The sequence below is a fragment of the Microtus ochrogaster genome, assembly GCF_000317375.1.
Source record: "Microtus ochrogaster isolate Prairie Vole_2 chromosome 14 unlocalized genomic scaffold, MicOch1.0 chr14_random_3, whole genome shotgun sequence".
Taxonomy (NCBI): domain Eukaryota; kingdom Metazoa; phylum Chordata; class Mammalia; order Rodentia; family Cricetidae; genus Microtus; species Microtus ochrogaster.
This window is the reverse complement of record NW_004949098.1, coordinates 12,159,601-12,179,979: the sequence shown is the minus strand read 5'-3', so window position 1 is coordinate 12,179,979 and position 20,379 is coordinate 12,159,601. Positions and strand designations below refer to the sequence as shown.

Here is a 20,379-nt window from a genome sequence, read left to right as displayed (position 1 = left end):
CAGCACTAGAGAGGAATATAAGGTGGGATGAGACAGGAACTCGCTCTCTTCCAGTCTGAAGATTTCACAGAGGTAAGAGCTCTCTAGTGGTTGGCTGCTTTGCTTCTCTGATCTTTCAGCTTGAACCCCTATATCTGTCTCTGGGCTTTTTTTTTTTGTTTGTTTTTTTTTTGTTTTTTTCGAGACAGGGTTTCTCTGTGGCTTTGGAGCCTGTCCTGGAACTAGCTCTTGTAGACCAGGCTGGTCTCGAACTCACATAGATCCGCCTGCCTCTGCCTCCCAAGTATTGGGATTAAAGGCGTGCGCCACCACCGCCCGGCTGGTGGAGATTAATTTTATGAAGTCCCCATTTCCCATTCCCTCCCCTCACTTCATAATAGTGGGACATTGTATCAGGTACCTAATTTTGCTTCAGCAAACACATTCTTTAAGGGAATGGCCTTTTGGATGTTAGTCCCTTGTTTCTATGGTGTTGTGTATGTCTAAAAGGATGCCGAATCTAGAGTGAACTATTCCAAGGCTGCTGAATACTCCACAGGCCCCTCCATTGACCTCACACAAGCATTCCCAGGGTCATCTGTAGCCTGTAGGCAAGAGATGATAGTGGGTTGATGTAGTCTAGAATATTTCAGATTCTGAGTTTGAGGCCAGGCTGTTCTACGTAGTGGTTCCAGGATAGCCAGAGTTACACAATAAAGAGACCCTGTCTCAAAGAAAAAAAAAAGGAAGAAATCACTGTAGTAGATAGGGTTCACAATCCCTTTATGTGATAAAGTAGAGTGGTAAAGAAAATAGTTTGTCCCGTGTAATAAGGGATGAAATAGTACCATAAAGTTTACCTTGAGTTCTCTCTCTCTCTCTCTCTCTCTCTCTCTCTCTCTCTCTCTCTCTCTCTCTCTCTGTGTGTGTTTGCATATTTGCTGATGGATGTTGTAAATGTATTTTTGTGATGGAAGTCAATTTTGGAAAAGCTAGATAGACAAAAATGTTTCAAATTCTGACTTCCACCCTTTAGTGTATCAAGAAATCACTGAGCTGGGATAGCTCACATGTGTAATCCCAACTACAGCTCACAACAGTAATCTCAATTAGTCAGGAGCCTGAAGCAGGAGGATCACAATTGAAGGTCAGTTTGGACTATAAATGAAGTCCTTATCTTAAAACCAGAGAAGTTTGGAAAACACCTTAACTGCAGAATCAAGCATGGGACTTTACAATGTCATTTGACACCGATATTCTTCTCACTGGAAATCTGGCATGGAGTGTCTTGAGGATGGCAAACTGCATGTAGGGCTTCTGGCTCCTGGTGCTTTTGATCCACATGTCCAAGGACCACAGAAGTTTTTAGGAGCCATTGGGGTTATGAAAACCAGGGTTCTAGGCTCTAGGAAAGGAAGAGTCTGCATAGCTAGGAGAGGGTGCATAGGGTGGTGTTCACTGCCGCCTTTGAGACCTGGCTCCCACATTTCCGTAGGAGTTCTTCTTTCACTGCATGGCGGGACGAGAAGGCCTGGTGGACACTGCTGTCAAAACCAGCCGATCTGGCTATCTCCAAAGGTAAAAGCACCTGAAGCCTCTGGTGGGTGGGGTTGGTATCCCAGGACCTTGCACCTGTCGTGTGTCGTAAGGGTTCTTTGGATGATAAAATCTCTTTTAAATGTCTCCATGTGTGGCCTGAGACAGAAAATAGCACAGAGTATTTCTGCATTGCCGGTAGAGCTTGCCCTCAGAGGTTTACACAGTAGGTCCTGTGTTCTGTAGGTCTTCTATGTGTGCCCAACCTATGTGCTGCATGTGTCTCAAAATATCTGTGGAAACAAGCCAACATAAACTTGTAGCCTTACATCAAATATTATGAGCTTCTCTATGCATATATAAAGCTTGGTTACACAGTTCTCAGGGCTGAACTTTGTAGATGGCAATATGATGAGCAGGATCAAAAGGTTGGACATGTCTGAGTGGTAATGGTAGCTTGTCCTTTGAGAATCTCAGCAATCTGAGATAAGTACAGAGTGCTCTAGTAACAGGTGTTCTCTGGGAGGTTCCCAGCCAAGACCTTTTCTTTCCTTTCTGGTAGAAAAGGAAACAGTACCTTGTTATGGAGATGGATTATAGAGCTTAAACCTAGACAAGCCCAACTCCAGGGACCAGTCATACAGGCAAGCAGATCCTGCATTCTCATGCCCCATGTCCACCCCTGTCCTGTGCCCACCCCCACACACTGTGCAGAGTGGGACGGTCAGCCTCTAAGGCTTTTGTCATGGTTCTTCCTGAGCTCGAAGAATGTATGCTTCTGAGAATAATGATGGGAAGGGAGGGGATGGAGAACCCATGCTTCTCCAGCTGCTCTGCTGAGCCCTGCTGGGCAGGGTAACAGGCAGCACAATTCCTTCATGGCTTTCTCTCTATGCCTTTGACATTTCTTCTGTTTCTGAACTCAAGCCTGCACACCCTGTTCCAATCTCTTCCTCCTTGACTCAATGGCATTAGAGAAGGGAGGACAAAAATAACATTGAGTGATCTGTTGGTAAGATGCCCATCTGCAGGGCTGGCAGTGCCCAAGCAGGGTCAGGGAAGTAAGGTCAGTCCCCTTCCTTCCCAGGGGGCTTGGATCGCCTAACCAGTTCCTTTGTATGAGCAGAGGCCCTTTGCCCCTCAATTGCTCAAGAATACTTGTGTAGTTTAAGAAAAAACAGGAAGTACATGATCAGTATGATCAGTGAAGTAAAGATCTGGGTGTGATAGAATCTCAGCATGGAACCCATAGAAAGAAGAGGGAACAGCAGGGTGTTGGAGTTTCTCACTGAACAAGAGCAGCAGCCGGTGGGGCAGAGGTCACACTGGGGCAACCCTCACAGGATTCACTTGCCAGTAAGAGCTCCTGAGAAGTCAGGAATGAGGAGCACAGGGCAGGCTTCAGAGCGGGGATAGTCGGGAAGACACAGAACTGCTTGCTGAACTGTTTAGGCCCAAGAGGCAGCGCAGATCTAAGTTAATAGGAAGTAGAAAGAGCGCTGCTGCAGAGAGGGGAATAGGCTGCCTGTGGTGTGGCAGCAGGAGATCCCCAGCAGGCCTGTCAGTAGGCCTGGAGCTCAGGAAAGAAGTCTAGAGATGTGGCACAAGGGGCAGCTGCTGGGACCTGTGAGGCCAGCATAGCAGAGGGCCAAAGACCGACACCACCGCCATGGGTAGTAAAAGGAAAGCTGGTGTTTGGCACCACCTTGCTAGGCTCTGAGTCAAGTATGAAAACTGGTGGCCAGAACTGACCTCTACCCTTCCAGCTTGGGTTGGATGCCAGAGGAGAGCAAACAGGGTCTTGGGAAACTGCAACAGACATTGAGTTGTGACCAGGACAGGAAGCAAAAGCAGGTTAAAAAAAAAAAAGCCAGTCGCTACGAGAGGACTGAAGATGAAGGCTTTCGGATTAAGGACATCTTGTCAGCATTTAGTTCCTATGATGCCCCTTGTTTTCTTGGTCAGCTCTACACTGATCTCTCTCTCCTTTGCCTGCCTGTGATTCTAAGGATGCCCTTAGAGCTCTGAGATACAGAAGAGCGAAAGGGTGAAGGACAGCCCCAGTAGCTGGGCTTGATGGGAGCCTCGCTCTGAGAGTGTGGCAGCCAGACCACTGGAAAACTGGCAAGAAATGTAGCTTCTCGCTGAGGGATGTTAGATCCCAGGGCATTGGAAGTGGTCCATCCTAGAGTTTTGTTTATCTGGTACAGCAGTCCCCTTTTTTCCCCTTTACTGTCTGTCACCAGGTCCTCTCGGGCCCCTGGGGGTGTTTGTTCTGTGGACACTGAACGGGGTGTTTCTTCACAGGTGTATCATCAAGCACCTGGAGGGGCTGGTCATCCAGTATGATCTGACAGTCCGTGATAGCGACGGCAGCGTGGTACAGTTCCTATATGGGGAGGATGGCCTGGACATCCCCAAGACACAGTTCCTGCAGCCCAAGCAGTTCCCCTTCCTGGCCAGCAACTTTGAGGTAAGGTCTCACCCTTGTGCCTGTGAGTGATGACTAGTCTCGCCACTCCATCTGTGTGACCACTGAGAAAAGCCCCCATCAGTGTCCTGAAGCATCTGATATCTTCAAAGCTCCTGCTTAGGCCATGACCACATGAGGTCATGGCAATACATATCTATGGAATAGTAGCTGCTTTGGGGATCAGTGGGTGCTGGACCTTATAGTGATTCTTGGTTCGGGGACTGTAGGAGCACCCTGTCCAGTTGACAGCTGAGGCAACTAAAAGAGTAGCTGACCCTAGTGAGGGAGGGGCAAGGCTTGAACTCAGGCCACTTTACACATCTGTAACTTACATATCCCTTCCTGCCAAGTAATGCAGATTGGGGAGCTGAAACCATCATGAGCTGTCCAGGACTTAGTGTTGTTTGGGGGGATGGGATGGGGTAGGGGGTGTTTCAAGGTTTCGCTCTGTATCCCTGGCTGTCCTGGAACTCACTCTATAGACCATGCTGGCCTTGAACTCAGAGATCTGCCTGCCTCTGCCTCCTAGGATTAAAGGCATGTGCCACTAGGCACGTTTGCCAGGCAGGATTAAGATCTCACTCTTGGCTGGGCCCTGCCTTTCTGTTACCTGTCTTGCTACCCAGGCTGTCTTTTCCTCTCCCTAGTCCTGCTCTGAATGAGCTGTCCTCTCTTCTGATAGTGAGGACTTTTCTCCCCCAATGAGTGCTTGATCCCTCCAAGAGGCACTGAGGACTCTTGTGCACCTTGGGCCCCTTGAAGTCATGCAGTGTGACCAACCTTTCACGCTGTAGTCTTGTCTGTGTGGTTTGTCTTCTTAGGTGATAATGAAGTCCAAGCATCTTCAGGAAGTTTTATCCAGAGCAGATCCCCAGAAAGTGCTCCGCCACTTCAAAGCCATTAAGAAATGGCATAGCAAGCATTCCAGTGCCCTGCTGCGAAGAGGCGCCTTCCTGAGTTTTTCCCAGAAGATTCAGGCAGCTGTGAAAGCCTTCAACCTAAAGGGCAAGAACGAGAATGGCCGCAGCCCAGAAACCCAGCAGGTAACATGGGGAGGTTGTGTCCGTAGTGCCTGGTGTTCTCAGGCCCCAGCTAGAGAAGGATAAGGGATTGCTCTGTAATAAAGAATGATATTAGTCAGGATGCCAGTGGCAGCCGTGTGAAACTCTAACTAGGAGACTCAGTAGAGGCTATGAGTTGCAGAGCTTGAGGGAATTACGCGGGCTGGTGGTTGGGGTTCTTCACCACACCAGGCATGAGGGTCAAGGAGACCAGACTAGAAGTGGAGAGGGAAGACAGCTGTGGGCAGAGCTCTGTTAATGAGAGGCCAGCCTGGGTGGGGGAGAGAGGTGCTAACTGGCATTTGGTGGTCGTCTCCCTCCTAGTGTCCTAGTTGCCTGGGACAGTTCTTTGCCTCTTATCAGACCACAATCATGAGCACTGCCCATTTGACAGTAAATAATGATGTCATGCCCCTACTGTGCTTCAGACCAGCCAGGATGAATTGCCAAAAGCATCCTGGTCAACAGCATGCCGAGGGACAGAGTCTGTGCCCCTGGTTTAAGTGTCGAGGTACTTTAGATTTCGTCTCACACTGCTCTCTGCTTTCATCTCCTCGTGCCACTGGCTGTGCCTTCCCATCTAGCTAAGACATGCCTTGCTGTCTGTTCAGATGTTGCAGATGTGGTATGAACTAGATGAGCAGAGCCGATGGAAATACCAGAAGAGGGCTGCTCCTTGTCCCGACCCTAGCCTGTCTGTGTGGCGCCCAGACATCTACTTTGCGTCTGTGTCTGAAACATTTGAAAAAAAAATTGATGACTACACTCAGGAATGGGCAGCTCAAGCAGAGAGGAGTTACAAGAAATCAGAGCTTTCTCTAGACAGGTGAGGATGTTGATCAGTGTCATGGTGGGTGGGCCTCCTGACCCTCTCCAGAAGAGGAAGGCAGCCTCTACCTGCCTCCCAGAAGGTGACAATTGCCTTCAAAAGCACCTGGAAGAACATGTATGGACATGTATGGACATGTAGCTCTATGGCTTCCTGCACATGTGCACTGCCCTCCACACAGAGTTGTTCATACACATCCCAGTTTGTGAGGGTGAAGAGAGTGAAGGTAGTGCAGGTACATGTGGTGTGGTCTCCACATACAGGTGGACATCCCTACCTCTGGCTGCTTGGTAAGCCTGAACCTGTTTCCAGTTTGCACAGCAGGAAGTGTAGGCTTCTCCAAGCCTCTCTTGCTAGTGGGGGAGGGGATGTGAGTGGTCCCTAAAGTAACCACTGCTCAGAGACCTGTGTCCGGCCTGGCAAGGACACATGATATTCTCGTGGCAAACCTGAATAATTCAAACAGGGAACCAGCTAGGGCTCTGGTTTCTGGTGGTGTGGTAGGCAGTCCAATACTTGTTCTTGATTTCTTCTGTCCCCTTCTGTCTCCAGCCTGAGAACCTTACTGCAGCTAAAGTGGCAGCGCTCCCTGTGTGACCCAGGCGAGGCTGTTGGCCTACTGGCTGCCCAGAGCATCGGGGAGCCCTCCACACAGATGACACTGAACACCTTCCACTTTGCAGGCAGAGGCGAGATGAATGTCACTCTGGGCATTCCAAGGTATGGGGGAACGAGGGTGCACACTGTACAGTTGTGAGGTCTGTGGTGCCCCTGAAAAAGGGACAGGGAAGGGAGCTGGTGAGTGAGAAATTATGTCTTCTCTAGTTGAAATTTTGGAGTGTATTCAGAGCCAGAGTGGTTTCTGTGGCTAGATGTTTAGATCCCTTTTTATAACTCAGCCACTTCCTTCATCAAGTTAGCAGAAATGCTAATGAGATCGTACACACAAGAACATTGTTAACACTCCAGCACAGTGCCCCCTGCTCTCCCAACTCCAGGAGTGCCATTTCTATGGCCTTGGCCCTTTAGGTACATGTTGGTACACGCAGTTTGATGATTTCTAGAAAGCAGAAAGTGTGGCCCTCACTCCTGGCATTCAAGTCATTCCATTGCAGGCAGATTGACTCTGGGTGGCTTCCCCAACCTCCCAACACGAGGGTCTTCGCCCATGACTGCGGGAGGCTGAGCCCACAGACTGGGGTTGGTGAGGCTGGTCTAGTTTAGTCTTTCCTCTCTGTCATCTGTTTGGTTAGCTCCAGCTGCCAAGTGCTGAGAACAGTGAAGGAAGCAGGCCTTAGATCTAACTCTGCATGCTGAGCCAGTACTGCAGGGAGGAGTTTGACAAAGCATATTCCCCTGTAATAAATATCCCAGGGTTTCTCATACCACAGACAAACTGCCATCTTTAAAAGAGGCTTCAGGTAAACAAGATTTGGTTATATCTCATGAGATGTGTCCTTATTCTTTGACAGACTGAGGGAGATTCTCATGGTGGCCAGTGCCAACATCAAGACACCCATGATGAGTGTGCCTGTGTTCAACACCAAGAAAGCATTGAAGAGAGTGAAGAGCCTAAAGAAGCAGCTCACCAGGGTGTGCCTGGGGGAGGTAACTGTTTCTCATACTGGATTACACACTGGGTGGAGGTCTAATCCTGCATCCTCCTGCTGCAACAGAGCAGCCTGCTGGCAGCTGGGCCCCAGGCTTCTTCTGCCGGAGAGATAGACACTGTCTCTGCCAGGCACTGAGCAGGAAGAAGCTTTGAAGGTCATTGTCAGTTCCATAGCACCTGCCTGATGGATGCAGTAAGAATGAGCCCTGGGTTAACTTAGCAGACCCCAGGAGATGACCACAGGAGGCTCTGTACTCCCCGACGCACCCCAAGGATTTGTACGGAGTTTGGGGCTATGGCCGCAGCTGCCTCAGACGTGGTATCTTGTGACCCACGTGTAGGACAGTCACCTGGGGCCTGTGTTCATCTGGTCCTAGGTATTGCAGAAAGTCGATGTCCAAGAGTCCTTCCATATGGGAGAAAAACAGAACAAATTCCGGATGTATGAGCTCCGGTTTCAGTTCCTGCCACATGCATATTACCAGCAGGAGAAGTGCCTGAGACCTGAGGACATCTTGCACTTCATGGAAACCAGGTCAGGACTCCACTACGTTCATCTTTGACCTTGACCCATGAAGCACTCCTGGCATGATCCCGCAAAGGAAGTGTTTTAGAAAACAGTAGGCCCTGCCACCTAATATTGAGCCCTTACCCCAATCTGGCCTGTTAGTGAGACCCTTGTGAGCCACTTGTCATTCCCGCTGCTTGTCTTGGATTGATGAGTCCTCTCCAGCTTATGGTATAACATATGGAAGGAGCCCCTTCCCTGTGGTGCTTCTGTGGTTCAGACCACATGGTATAGAGTTGGATGCCGTGTGATTCCAGGCTGTAATGTGGTTCCTCGTGTATTTCTAGTCTGCTGATAGTGGCCTGTTGTTTTTAAAGTTCTTCTGTAGTGGATCCTCAGCTTAAAAATTCTGGTTTCTATCAGGTACGGAGAATGAACTTCCGTTTTCTCTCAATTTCAGGTTACTGCTGTGTATTTAAAAGCATAGGCCATAATGCTGAGTGTACAAGGTCAGAAGGGTGGCTTGCCCCTGACCCTGATGGTGGTGAAGCAGGTTGGGAGGCCACTGGCAGAGTGTGGAACTTATTTCAGGAGGTTGGCTCTCATGTGCAAAAATGTGGGCCAGGGTGTCCATATCTTCTGATTTAAAACATGAAAAGCTTGCCTCCTCTTGTCTTGTTGTGTTACGTGCTTTTTTTTGTTTTGTTTTGTTGGGGAGAGGGAGAGAAAGAAAATCAGTCTCCTAACGTTTAAGTCTCAGCAACTAGTAAATACACTTTTAGGCAAAAGAGATGCTATCATTAACAGGATACAGCCATAGGCCCCTGACCACTGCTTTAATGTAGACAGGATCCCAGAGCTGCTAACTTATAGAGAACCAGGCCAGCAAGCTGGCTCAGTGGGTAAAGAGACATGCTACCAAACTTGACATTTGATCCCTGGGATCTCACAGAGTGGAAGGAAAGAACTGAGTCTCAAAAATTGTCTGTTGACAGTTTGCCCCATTTCTCTTCACCCAGAAGCTTTAGCTGCCAAGCAGGTAAGACACCATGAGGCACATGCCAGCTCTTAGAGTTCTGTCTACCCTGTGGGAGTAAAGACAGTAAGTCATTTTTTAAAGAAAGATTTATTTGTATTATTTTAATTATGTCTGTATGTGTGTGTCTGTGGGTACGGGCATGATCCAAAGAGGCCAGAGATGTCAGATCTCCCTGGTACTGGGGTTACAGGTAACATAGGTTCTCAGGCCTTTGGAAGAGCCGTAAGTGCTCTTAACCACTGAGCCATCACATCAGTTCCTATACCACATTTTTGTTTGTTTCTTCCCAGCAAGTGACAGCTATGGCTGTTCTCAGCAGTGAAGTACTTTTTCAGCTCTTAGGCATGTTTTGCTTGCACACTTGAAAAGCTGTGATAAACAAGGCCTTGTGTACTCCGACACTTTGGACAGAAGTACTCTTCATGACTCTGTAGCAGGCCTCTGAGGTCTCAGGCCAATAAAAGTAAGAGCAGCATGTAATCTGGGCTGCGGTTTTAGAGTTCTTTGTCAGCCCAGGCAGTGAGTGACTCAACCACTTACAGCCTGAGAGTTCACAGGAAATGGAAGAGGGCAGGAGAACCCTCCCCCTGTGCTGTTTTTCCTTCCTTCCCTTCGCCTCCTGCCTCTGCTACCCCTTTTCCTTTCCTCCTCCTCATCTGTGGGATCAGGAGTTTGTTTGTTTTAATGCATAGTGGAAAGAAAAGGAAGAGTAACGGGGACACGGAAGCCCAGGTCTTAGGTATCTCCACAGGCACCCATCACTTTTACTATTTGTGTGACTAACCTACAAGAGTGGGCCAGAGTGCTAAAGTAGAAAGAGCACTGAACTAAGACTCAAGGACCGTAGGTTCTGGCTCCTGCCCCACCAGAGACTTAACCCGACAGCCCCTCCTGCAATCCAAGCCACTGAGCAGAAACCGACTCTTGAAGCAGCAGGTGGGGAGGATTTTTTGACAGGCACTTTTGGAGGCTTCGAAGGGTCATGTTCCCAGTTCATAATTGTTTCTGTGGGGTGGGTGGGTCCTCTGCCATATGCCCCTCTGGTTCCTTTCATTTGCCACACTGACAAATAGCTTGACCTTCAAAGAGCATTCACTGAGGGTCGTGACTCCCTTGCTCTTGAACCATCACTGAAGAGCACGTTGATAGCACCTCAGGAAAACACTGTACATTGCTGCGCCCCATTGAGAAGCAGCTAGCTCGTCCACCTTCACCCATGTTCTCAATAGTTCTGGACACCAAAAGGTGTTTTAGAGGAGTTACACCCTCACTTCATCCTAGCCTTGGAGGATGGTAGCAGATTGGGAATGTTGCTGAGAATACAGACGCCAAAGGATGCCGGAGAGTAGGAAGAGGGGGCAACGAGAAAGCTCAGAGCTGGGTGTCCACTGACGACAGGGAGAGCCTGGCCTCAGGGAGAAGCACCTGTCTGCCTTGTTCCGCCCTAAGTGGTTCCTCATAGCATATGAGATCCGGGCTCTCACATCTTCAGTGTCCACTCTTTCCACTTAGATTGTGTCTTTCCAAAGTCATCCCTGCCTCCTCTTTTCTGACTTTCCTGCCCCCCTTCCTCAGCATCTGGTGAGCAAGCTTGTCACTGGCTTAGTGAGTCTCAACGAAACCATACACTCTTTAAAAAGGCAAACAGGAGGGGGTGGCTGGAGAGATGGAACGGAGGTTAAGAGACCCCAGTAGAGGTCCAGGTTTGCTTCCCAGCATCCACATGGTGGTTTACAAGCATCTGTAACTCCAGGTCCAGGGAATTTGATGCCCTCTTCTGGACTCCATGGGTATCAGGCACATACGTAGTGCCCATACATACATGCAGGCAAACACTGAACACATAAAATAAGTATATCTTTAAAAATGGGAGGGGAGAGGGGAGAGGGATTAAACTGGGATTGGTATTTAAAAAGATTGTTTTTAAAAAAATATAAAATGTGGGTAGGGAAATGACATTCTTTAGGTTTTAATGATCAAAACATTTGACCCCCTGCTTCTCAAAGTAAGACTCCATGCTTCTTGGGGCTGGGAGCCTATCTTTTCATCATTCTCTTTACCTACAGGACTAGTGTGGGTTTAGGCGCAGGGTTGGACTCAGAATATAGAATGGATGAATGCAAGGGTTGGATATATAAGAACTAATATTTTGTAAAATTAAAAGCAGTTCAATTTGGGATGGTCTGAGTGCCTGATTAGGGAATGGAGGTTATAAAAATGGCAAGAAAGAGATGGGGCAAGCTGAAAGACTGAGGCACCCTTAAAATAGGGAACTTGGGAGGGATGGGGGTGATGAGTGTTTGCAGTTAGGTTTGCTTCTGATCTGTGTATGATTCTGTACCACAAAGCCTGCTGCACCCACCTTTTTGAAGTTCTAGTGCACTTTAAAGCCTTCTCTCATTCAGTTGATGGGGTTTGCATATATGAGGCTGGGGTTCCTTAGACCCAGCCAGACCTACTTTCTTGAGATACTGCAGGTGTCTGGGATGGGACAGGCTGTCCCAGGCAGGGTGGGTTCCCATCTCCTACAATTGGTTCTGCTGTGCTGATTAGAATGTAGTGCAGTGGCACCAACAACTATCAGTTACCAAATGTAAGCTCTACCAAGCCTTAGGGAAAGTGTCTGATGCTTCTTAGAACAAGTGTACACCATACATACTAAAACCCGCATTGTCCAGACAAGCAAATCAAAAAGTGCAGGAATCACTCTAGTCTAGGAGTTGCAGAGTATGTATCCAGAGGAAGCAGGCTAGAGTGTAGGACTGATGTTCTTTCTGACAGATCAAGTGGGAGAAGGTAGAGGAAGGTAGGAGAAACTGGCCTCAGTCCTTTGTGCTAGCTCCCGTGCCAATCACTCAGCATCGAGAGGGTAGGGTACACTTATCCTGACGGGACTGCATGGCTTTCTTCTCATACAGATTCTTTAAACTACTAATGGAAGCCATCAAAAAGAAGAATAGCAAAGCATCGGCCTTCAGAAGTGTGAATACTAGAAGGGCTACACAGAAGGACCTTGATGACGTGGAGGACTCAGGGAAGAATCGGGTGAGCAAGTGCTAGAGACCCCTTACGAAGTGCATAGGCCTAAGTCTGAGAGGCATGAAAGACTCCCATAGTCTCCAGGGGCCTTGTCATGACAGTTCTCAGCACTCTACAAGATTCTTCTTGACACTAGCCCATCTTTCCACACACCTCAGCATTATCTGCTGCTCTTGGCCTGCAAGCTGCACTCACTCCCAGGCGTGGTGGACCAGGCCAGGGAGGGTGCCAGCAATATGGTTTGCCCAGCTCTGGATCGGACCTACAGACATCCATCTCTGATCTCAGGGGCTGCCTGTAAGAAGTTTCCATCTTAAAGATGGTGTGCACTGAGCCTTTGAACGTCCTTGTTCTGGTCTCATTTTTCTCTGCATTTAACTTCTCCCAAACCATCAAGGCCTAGAAATGTGATTTGAAGCAGAGAAGTTGAACCTCAGTGACAAAAGAGAAGGAGCAGAAAAAACTGTTGGTAGCAAAGCAGGAGAGGTAGAAGTGGACTAGGTAAGGGGCAGTGTAGGAGGTCCCTAAGGCCAGGGACTAGCACTACCTAGCGCTGCAAGCAGAGGCCAGTGCTGATACAGTGAGCCTACCGGGGTGAGGTATCACATGTACTGGGAATTCCCTGCCTGGCTCTGTGCCACCTGTCTTTGGGCATATCTAGATCAGAGAAAGTGCTAGGTTCCTCCTGTCCCGTGGCTTTGCCATTTTACTAACTCAAGCACAGATTGGCACGGGTTGTATTTAACCATCTGCCCAGTCTTGACTTAGCCAGAAAGAGGCTAAGAAACCTGAAACTAAGGCCAGGAAGAGAAAGACAGCTTTTCTTCCTTGCCTACACTAACATTGTTGCAGCAATATTTTTATCATCTTGTAATGATTTGAGGTGGCCCTCTACCACTAAACTGCATCCCTAATCCCTTTTTTAAAAGCTAAGGGGTAAATAGGAAAGAGTACTGAAGTATATGTGTATATATATATACATATATATATATATATATGTGTGTGTGTGTGTGTGTGTGTGTGTGTATATATATATATATATATGTATATATGACGTGAAAGTGGAAGGAGGAAATGTGTGGTGAGCCATAGGATCTAAGGAATGAGCAAGGAGGAAAGATGGAGAGGGCAACGAAGGGGGAAGTGTACCGCGAGCACTCAGGCGCTAAACAAAGCCCACTGCTGTGTATGCTACCTAAAGGTAATTTCTAAAAACTCTTGACTGGGTGGTGGTGACCCACACCTTTAATCCCAGTACTGAGGAGGCAGAGGTAGGGGGTCTCTGCGTTCAAGTCTAGGATGGTCTACAGAGTGAATTCCAGAACAGCCAGGGCTACGCATAGAAACCTTGTCTTGAAAAAACAAACAAAAATAAAAAAAAATAAAAAATAAAAAAAACCTCTTAAACCTGAGGTGCATGTAAAAGTGAAAGGGAAAAAAGCTAAAGGGGAAAAAAAGGTTTGCAAACCCAAGGCTAGATGAGTAGACACTGGGTAGATGGACTGGGTTAGGTAGCAGGTGGGTAGTGGACTGATGGACTAGTGGGAAGGTGGATTGGATAGATCATTAAGTAAAAGCGTCATTGGGTGGACAGATAGATTCTCTGACTACTGATTGTTGGGAATCACTATTTTTCTCCTTACTCTCCAACTACAGAGAGAGGAAGAAGGGGATGAAGAGGAGGGGAACATTGTGGATGCTGAAGCTGAGGAGGGCGATGCGGATGCTTCTGACACCAAACGCAAGGAGAAGCAAGAGGAGGAGGTGAGGGCTGCTGTCTTAGTGCAGGGGCTGTGCTCACACCTCAGGGTTTCTCCCTGACCTAGAGGCCATACCTCTCTGTCGTGATTGGACCCCACCAGAAGACTGAAGTAAGACCTGTCTGTCCAGCATACCTCTTGATTGAGCAGACAGGACCTTCCTTGAATCTGGTTAACCCTGGATACAAGTCAGACTCAAGGACCTGGAGGAGACTGACAATAAATCAGAGTGTCTTCTGTTTGTCCAGACCAATCCCTAGTGTCATAGTCTCTCTAAGAACAAAGAGAAGGTTACAGAGGCGGTTGGGGGGAGGGGTCATAGGAGAGAAAGCTCAGAAAGTCTGTGAGTCAGGGAAGCTGTGTGGCAAGCAGGCCACCTTGGAGAGCCTGCTTCTCAGGACTGAGAAGTCTCAGAGCAACAGCCAAGGAAGGTCAGTGGAGGAAGGTGAGCAGGCCAGAGCAGGAAAGCTACTAGTGTGGGCCAGCACGGGGTACAGTGCTTGCTCCATAGACAGTCCAGGTGACTAGACCCCCACTAACTGCCTGCATTTCACTTCCTGGCCAGGTTGACTATGAGAGTGAGGAAGAAGGGGAAGAGGAAGTGGAGGAGGAGGATGCCCAAGAGGAAGGGAACATCAACAGTGAAGGTGCCCACCAGGCTCATGAGCCAGGCGAGGAAGAGGGTTCGGGCCTGGAGGAGGAATCATCCCAGAAGCCTCCCCGTCAGCACTCCAGGTCTCAGGGAGCAGAGGCTGTGGAACGCAGGATCCAGACTGTGCGGGAGGCCCACTCATTCATTGAGGACTACCAGTATGACACAGAGGAGAGCCTATGGTGCCAGGTCAGTCTGTTCAGCTGGGCCATCTCCTGAAGAACCTCTCTTCCTTTTCTAATATTTTATGCATATGGGTGTTTGTCTTCAAGGATGGCTGCACATGTGTACAGTGTCCTTGGAGGCCAGAGAGGGCATCAGATCCCCAGAAAATGGAGTTACAGATGGTTGTAAGCCACCATGTGGGTGCTGGGAATTAAACCTAGGTCCTTTGGGAGAGCAACCAGTGTTATTAACCACTGAGCCATTTCTCCAGCACCCCAGAAGACTGTCCTCTAAAGCACAGCCTTACGCACCCCTCTTTCCAACCAGTGCTCAGAAAAGTGCTTGTGAGTCTCAGCTACAGGCCTTGTAAGTATAAATCTTTGAAATGAGTCACATCCTTGGATCTCTGCACACAAACATGTCACCATACACCGCAGATATGACAGCTTCCTTCCTGCCAGGAGACAGTAGCCCATCAGTTCTTCCTGCCCCCAAATGTCCCTGGCCCCTCCTAAGGATTTTATGGTTGTTCATTGTTTTGATATCAGCATCGATGTACTCCTTGTCTTCTCTTTAGTCAAACTCCATGGTTCCCAAGTGGTAGCTTGTATAACAGAACTTGCTGTGGACCCCGAGCCCAAAGCAGCAGGCGCTGCATTGTGGCCATTGAAAGGACCGGCAGTGGAGTGGGCTTGAGTCTCAGTGTCCTCACTGACTTCTGTTGCCTGTTCCAACCTTGAATTTGGGTCAGTTAAACTACCCAAATTCAGTCCTCCTGCCAGCCTCTGCAGCAGGATGGTCTCCCCAGCCAGACCACTGAGTGGACCTGCAGGCTTCTGCCCTGTTGATGGGGCTAAGAAAAGTGTCTTCCCTGACCCAGCTCTCTTTCTCTTGTAGGTAACTCTGAAGCTTCCACTGATGAAGACTAATTTTGACATGAGCTCCTTGGTTGTGGCCTTGGCCCACAATGCCATTGTCTATACAACCAAGGGAATCACTCGGTGCCTCCTGAACGAAACAACCAACAGTAAGAATGAGAAGGAGCTTGTGCTGAACACAGAGGGAATCAACCTTCCCGAGCTGTTCAAGTACTCCGAGGTGTGTGAGCCTGCAGTCTGGGTGCTGCTCTGTGACAAATCCTCAGCCCTGACCTCATGTTCTTCTGGGAACTAGACCCTGGGAGTTGAGCTCCAGTCAACCAACTGGACCCTGCTGAAACATATGTGCTACATATCCCCAAATCAAGTGTGCACCCTCATCCATGACCCAGGAACTCATGGTGCCTATTAGGTTGGCAGTATAGAAACCTAATACCTCGACATTAGCCCAGACTTTCTCAGAGTCATTTGAGAACCCTCTTTGTGTTTTGTTTTCTCTTGAAATGAAGTTCTTCCTAAAGTAGAGCACTGTGTTACATTGCTGGCCTGAGTGCTGCTGCTCACTTTATCTGGTAAAGGTACCTGCAGCCCAACACAGAGCGCCTGCCAGGATCTGAAGGAGACCCTGTGCTCCATCCCATCTCCTCCCCAGTCCTTTCTCCTTTCTATAGAACGCTTCAGGGCATAAGGGTTTCCTCCAGGCTACTTAGGAGCTTGGGGCTGTTCTGGCCCCTTATCTCCTCGTCCACATTGCACTGTCTAAAGTCCTGTGCTCCCGTGCTTCTGCCTCCACCAATGGTGCTCTAGAGCTTTTTTACCAAGAGCTTGCCCAAGGGGTGAGCAGGAAGAGATCGTATCTCCTGAGTGTGCAGGATGTGGCTATATTCACTTGGGGTTTGTTTCAAGTGCTCAGCCTGGCAGCCTATCTCCGTCTCCTGTGCAGTGTGGCTAGTACTGACTGCAGCAGGGCCCGCTCCATCCATAGTGCAGAGCCGCTGAGAGTCCCTCTGGCTCAGTTGGAGCCTCAGGCCTCTAATGAGGCCCAGTAACTTGTGGGGTTCAACCTGTTCCTGCCCTGGGCACCCTAGAGAGGTGTTTGAGGGACTGCTCCTTACCTCCCAAGCATCCATCCCAGTAAACAGATCTTTGTTAAAAGTATAATAATGAACAACGAAAAAATGTTTCTCGCTGAATCTAAAGTGCATCCTGAGTTGTCTGGTCACAACAGCGAGACAGTCTAGGCCCTGACTGGTGTGCAGCGGCAATTCTGCCAGCAGCATCCCTTTCCCTCATCCCTGCTGCCTCTGCACACTTGGCACCAGCTGGACCAGCCATGGGCACAAGTTAAGCGAGAATGGTAGAGGACATGCACACAGAAGAGAGCTGGCAATGGGCACTTAGGTCAGTCTCTCCTTCCCTTGCCCAGGTGCTGGACCTGCGCCGCCTCTACTCCAATGACATCCACGCCATGGCCAACACTTACGGCATCGAGGCTGCACTGAGGGTCATTGAGAAGGAGATCAAGGATGTGTTTGCAGTGTATGGTAAGCAGAACATGACAGCATACCTGGCCTAGGGGGAGTGCCCAATGGCATGGCAGAGAACCGAGTCAGCCGTGCATGCAGGTGGGAACAGAAGCATGGCTGTGGAGTATACAGAGGCTGTAGTTGCTTGAGAGTTCCCATGAGAGAGCATGGGGGATGGTGGCTTTGACTCTTGAAGCCACTCAGTGATGTCCCAGTTGCTGGTGCCTTTTGTGAAGTTCAGGGTTCATGGCTTGACCCATCAAGGTTCTAGATTCCAGATAGAAACAGCACCGTCCAACAGATTCTTGTTTCCTGTGCTACTAGATGAACTTGTGTGACGATGGAGTCCGCGCAGTGCCTGGGCCAGGTGTAGGGTGCGGGGGTAGAGGAGCTGAGAGGCACCTTGGGGTGTGGTCGTAGCTGCTTTGTGTCAGGTGTTGCTCCCCAACTCTTCTCCTGTCACTGCTTACCCCTCCTAATTCTGCCCCGTGACAGGCATTGCAGTTGACCCTCGCCATCTCTCCCTGGTCGCTGACTATATGTGTTTTGAGGGTGTTTATAAGCCACTCAATCGCTTTGGGATCCAGTCAAGTTCCTCCCCTTTGCAGCAGATGACATTTGAAACCAGCTTCCAGTTTCTCAAACAGGCAACCATGATGGGTGAGTATGAGCAGTGACTTGGGCCTTCCCTAGTCAAATAGGCTCATCCCGCAGTGCGTCTTTGCATGGGGTAAACTTGGAATCAGAAGTGGAGAAGCAACAGACAGTAAAGGTCTGCTTTCTGATGGAATAAGGCGGGGCGTCTCCTCTTCCAAACTAGGTACAGGGCCACGGTGTGAGTGTGCAGGGCCTCTGAGGCACCCGCCACACAACCTCGGCATTGAGTTCTCAGACCCCGACACATGCTCTTCTGTTTCTCACAGGATCCCATGATGAACTGAAATCACCTTCAGCCTGTCTCGTGGTGGGGAAAGTCGTCAAAGGCGGGACAGGCCTGTTCGAGCTCAAGCAGCCCCTAAGATAGCAGCATTGTCTGCCTAGCCCGGAGGACCTGAGGGTGGGCACAGCTGGCCATTCAGAGTGACATAGCAGACCTTGGGCTCCAGAAAGCAGCTTGGGCCAGCTTCGCTTTTCTGCTCCCATCTCGGGATCAGTAACAAGGCTGCCCAAGCCCTCAGGATGACCATGGCTTTACCTGTGCTCCAGGAGGCCTCGGCCAAATCCCTGACAGATGCCCAGGACTTCACAGCAGAAATGCCACTGTGAGCATTGCTGTTGGCAATTCCAGGTGCCGCCGGTGAGATCCATTGCCAGTGGCTGAGAAAGCATCCTTGGGGCCTCCTGAAGAGCCCGAAAGGACATGAAATGGCTTCCCCTCCCTGCCCTCTTTGCTGCAGCCTCTGGAGGAGAGTACTCAAAGAGTCTCCACCCAGGCCAAAGACAAAGTGACGCAAGGCCCTGCCTGGCCCTGCTGGCATTGCCGTATGACTGCATGCACCAGAGCAGACTAGCCCCACAGCCAGGACATCTCCGGGACCCCAGCAGTTCTCTACCTCACAGAAAGCCCCAGGGGTCCCTCTGGGACTATTCAGCAAGTAGCCTGGCCTTCCTGCCTCTGCTCCTAGCTTCATGTCAAAGCCTGCAGTCACCCACGGGCTCTGTACCGTGAGGTCTTTGAGGCATGCGATAAGGTGTCCTGACTAGGACGAAAGGGCAGAGGCTTTGTCCGACCATGGCCAATTCTAGTTTTGTCCACTGTTGTTCCAGCATGGTCTGAGTAATAAACATAGCCAGGACTGGCTGTTGGGAGAGAATCAAGACAGAGGTTTTTAATCTGTTCCCTTCATTTATAGTTTATACATCTGATCATTGGGATGCCTGACCTGGCCTGTACTGGAGCCTGAGGTGGTGGCGGCTACCAATCCTCGCAGTATCTGATCCCTCTGTCTCCATCTTCTCTCTCACATTTAACTTGGGCCACTGTGACTCTTAAACTCAAACTTTGTTCAGAAAAAGAACATTTGCAGTCCTGAGAATGCTCCCAAGACTGTTGCCATGGAGACCAGCCTCAAAGGGTTCCGAATAGAGAAATACCAAAACAAACAAGTGATTCTATAAAACGACCCCGTGAGAGGGAGGTAAGCAGGCTCTAGATACGAACAGCCCAATGTGCTTTTGCTACTCTGCTTGGGAGTGGAGTCATATCCCCCTTCAGTGCTGAGGACAGCTCAGGGCGCTCATGCCAGGCCTACCTCTAAACTCTGTCCCCGGCACCTAGCGACTATTTTAGAAGGCTGATAATAAAACCACACTCCAAGATTAAGATAGAATGGCCTGGGATGCAACCTGGGTGTGGGAAGAGCTCCAGGAGAGTATACAGCAAGAACGGGCTTAGTTAACCCAGGCCTAAGTACTCTAACTTAAAACTAACTTCACATAACTGAGACGACTTCTCAGAAGTGAGTCGCTAGCCCTAGGTCCTAGCGCGAGCTCTAAATAGCCAATGTCTTCTGGTTCCAGACGTCTGCAGGGTTTTAAAGGGGCTTTAGAGGCAGCTGCAATGACCTAACACAAAGCCTGGCAGAAAACAGGTGCTGTTCTCTCAGCAGAAAGCTTCCTAGTCCAGCACATTAGGAAAACGGCATGTCCACCTTCCAGAGTTCCTGCCGGGACACCACAGGGCCAAAAGGAAGGGATGTTTGACAGCCAATACTTCCTCTAAAACAGTTCCTTGAGAAATTCCCATCCACACATTACAGTTTGGCTTGATGGCACACACATGTAAGTCCAGCACTTGGACTCTCTAGCTCAAAGTCTCCATGTGGGGACTTGATTGGGGGAGGGGGAGGGAAAAGGAAGGCGGTGGCGGGGAGGAGGCAGAAATCCTTAATAAATAAATAAATTTAAAAAAAAAGTCTCCATGTGAATTCAAGAGCAACTTGACCTACACAGTAAGATCCTGTCCAAAAGAACAAGGGCTAGAGTGCAGCTGTGTGGGAGAATCCTCTTGCAAGGTTCTGGACCAGCCCAGCTCAGCAAATTAAAAACTTAGACCCTCAATATCTAAGGAGAACCATCCCTCTGGTTCAGCAAGTGCCTCTGCCCTTCTGTGTTGAGATGCAGGCCCAGGTGTCACTGAAGGCTCTGTAGTGGTTACACTGAAGCAGGTGTGTCAACAGGGTGGCTGTGTGCTCGGTGGCACCTACTGTTTGCCTGCTCCCAAAGATCGCACCCAGTGCCCATTCTCCCAGTTTTCTCCCATCCTGCATCCATCCCACCACAACCTGCACTTGTGTGAACCGTGTGGCCCTGCTCTCACAGA

The 20,379-nt window shown here is 49.4% G+C and overlaps 1 protein-coding gene across 1 annotated transcript in view; it reads left to right on the top strand.

Moving 5' to 3' along the window:
* Polr1a (RNA polymerase I subunit A) overlaps positions 1-19,900 on the top strand; it is a 66,164-nt gene extending 46,264 nt beyond the window's left edge. The window contains exons 21-34 of the mRNA XM_005364745.3: positions 1,475-1,557; positions 3,823-3,988; positions 4,810-5,031; positions 5,661-5,875; positions 6,431-6,598; positions 7,351-7,486; positions 7,868-8,025; positions 11,956-12,082; positions 13,733-13,840; positions 14,402-14,677; positions 15,551-15,751; positions 16,958-17,075; positions 17,553-17,717; positions 17,981-19,900. Coding sequence (XP_005364802.1) covers positions 1,475-1,557; positions 3,823-3,988; positions 4,810-5,031; positions 5,661-5,875; positions 6,431-6,598; positions 7,351-7,486; positions 7,868-8,025; positions 11,956-12,082; positions 13,733-13,840; positions 14,402-14,677; positions 15,551-15,751; positions 16,958-17,075; positions 17,553-17,717; positions 17,981-18,081 — 2,244 coding nt within the window. The 3' untranslated portion in view covers positions 18,082-19,900. The remainder of the gene's footprint in view (positions 1-1,474; positions 1,558-3,822; positions 3,989-4,809; positions 5,032-5,660; positions 5,876-6,430; positions 6,599-7,350; positions 7,487-7,867; positions 8,026-11,955; positions 12,083-13,732; positions 13,841-14,401; positions 14,678-15,550; positions 15,752-16,957; positions 17,076-17,552; positions 17,718-17,980) is intronic.
* Positions 19,901-20,379: the final 479 nt, after the last annotated feature.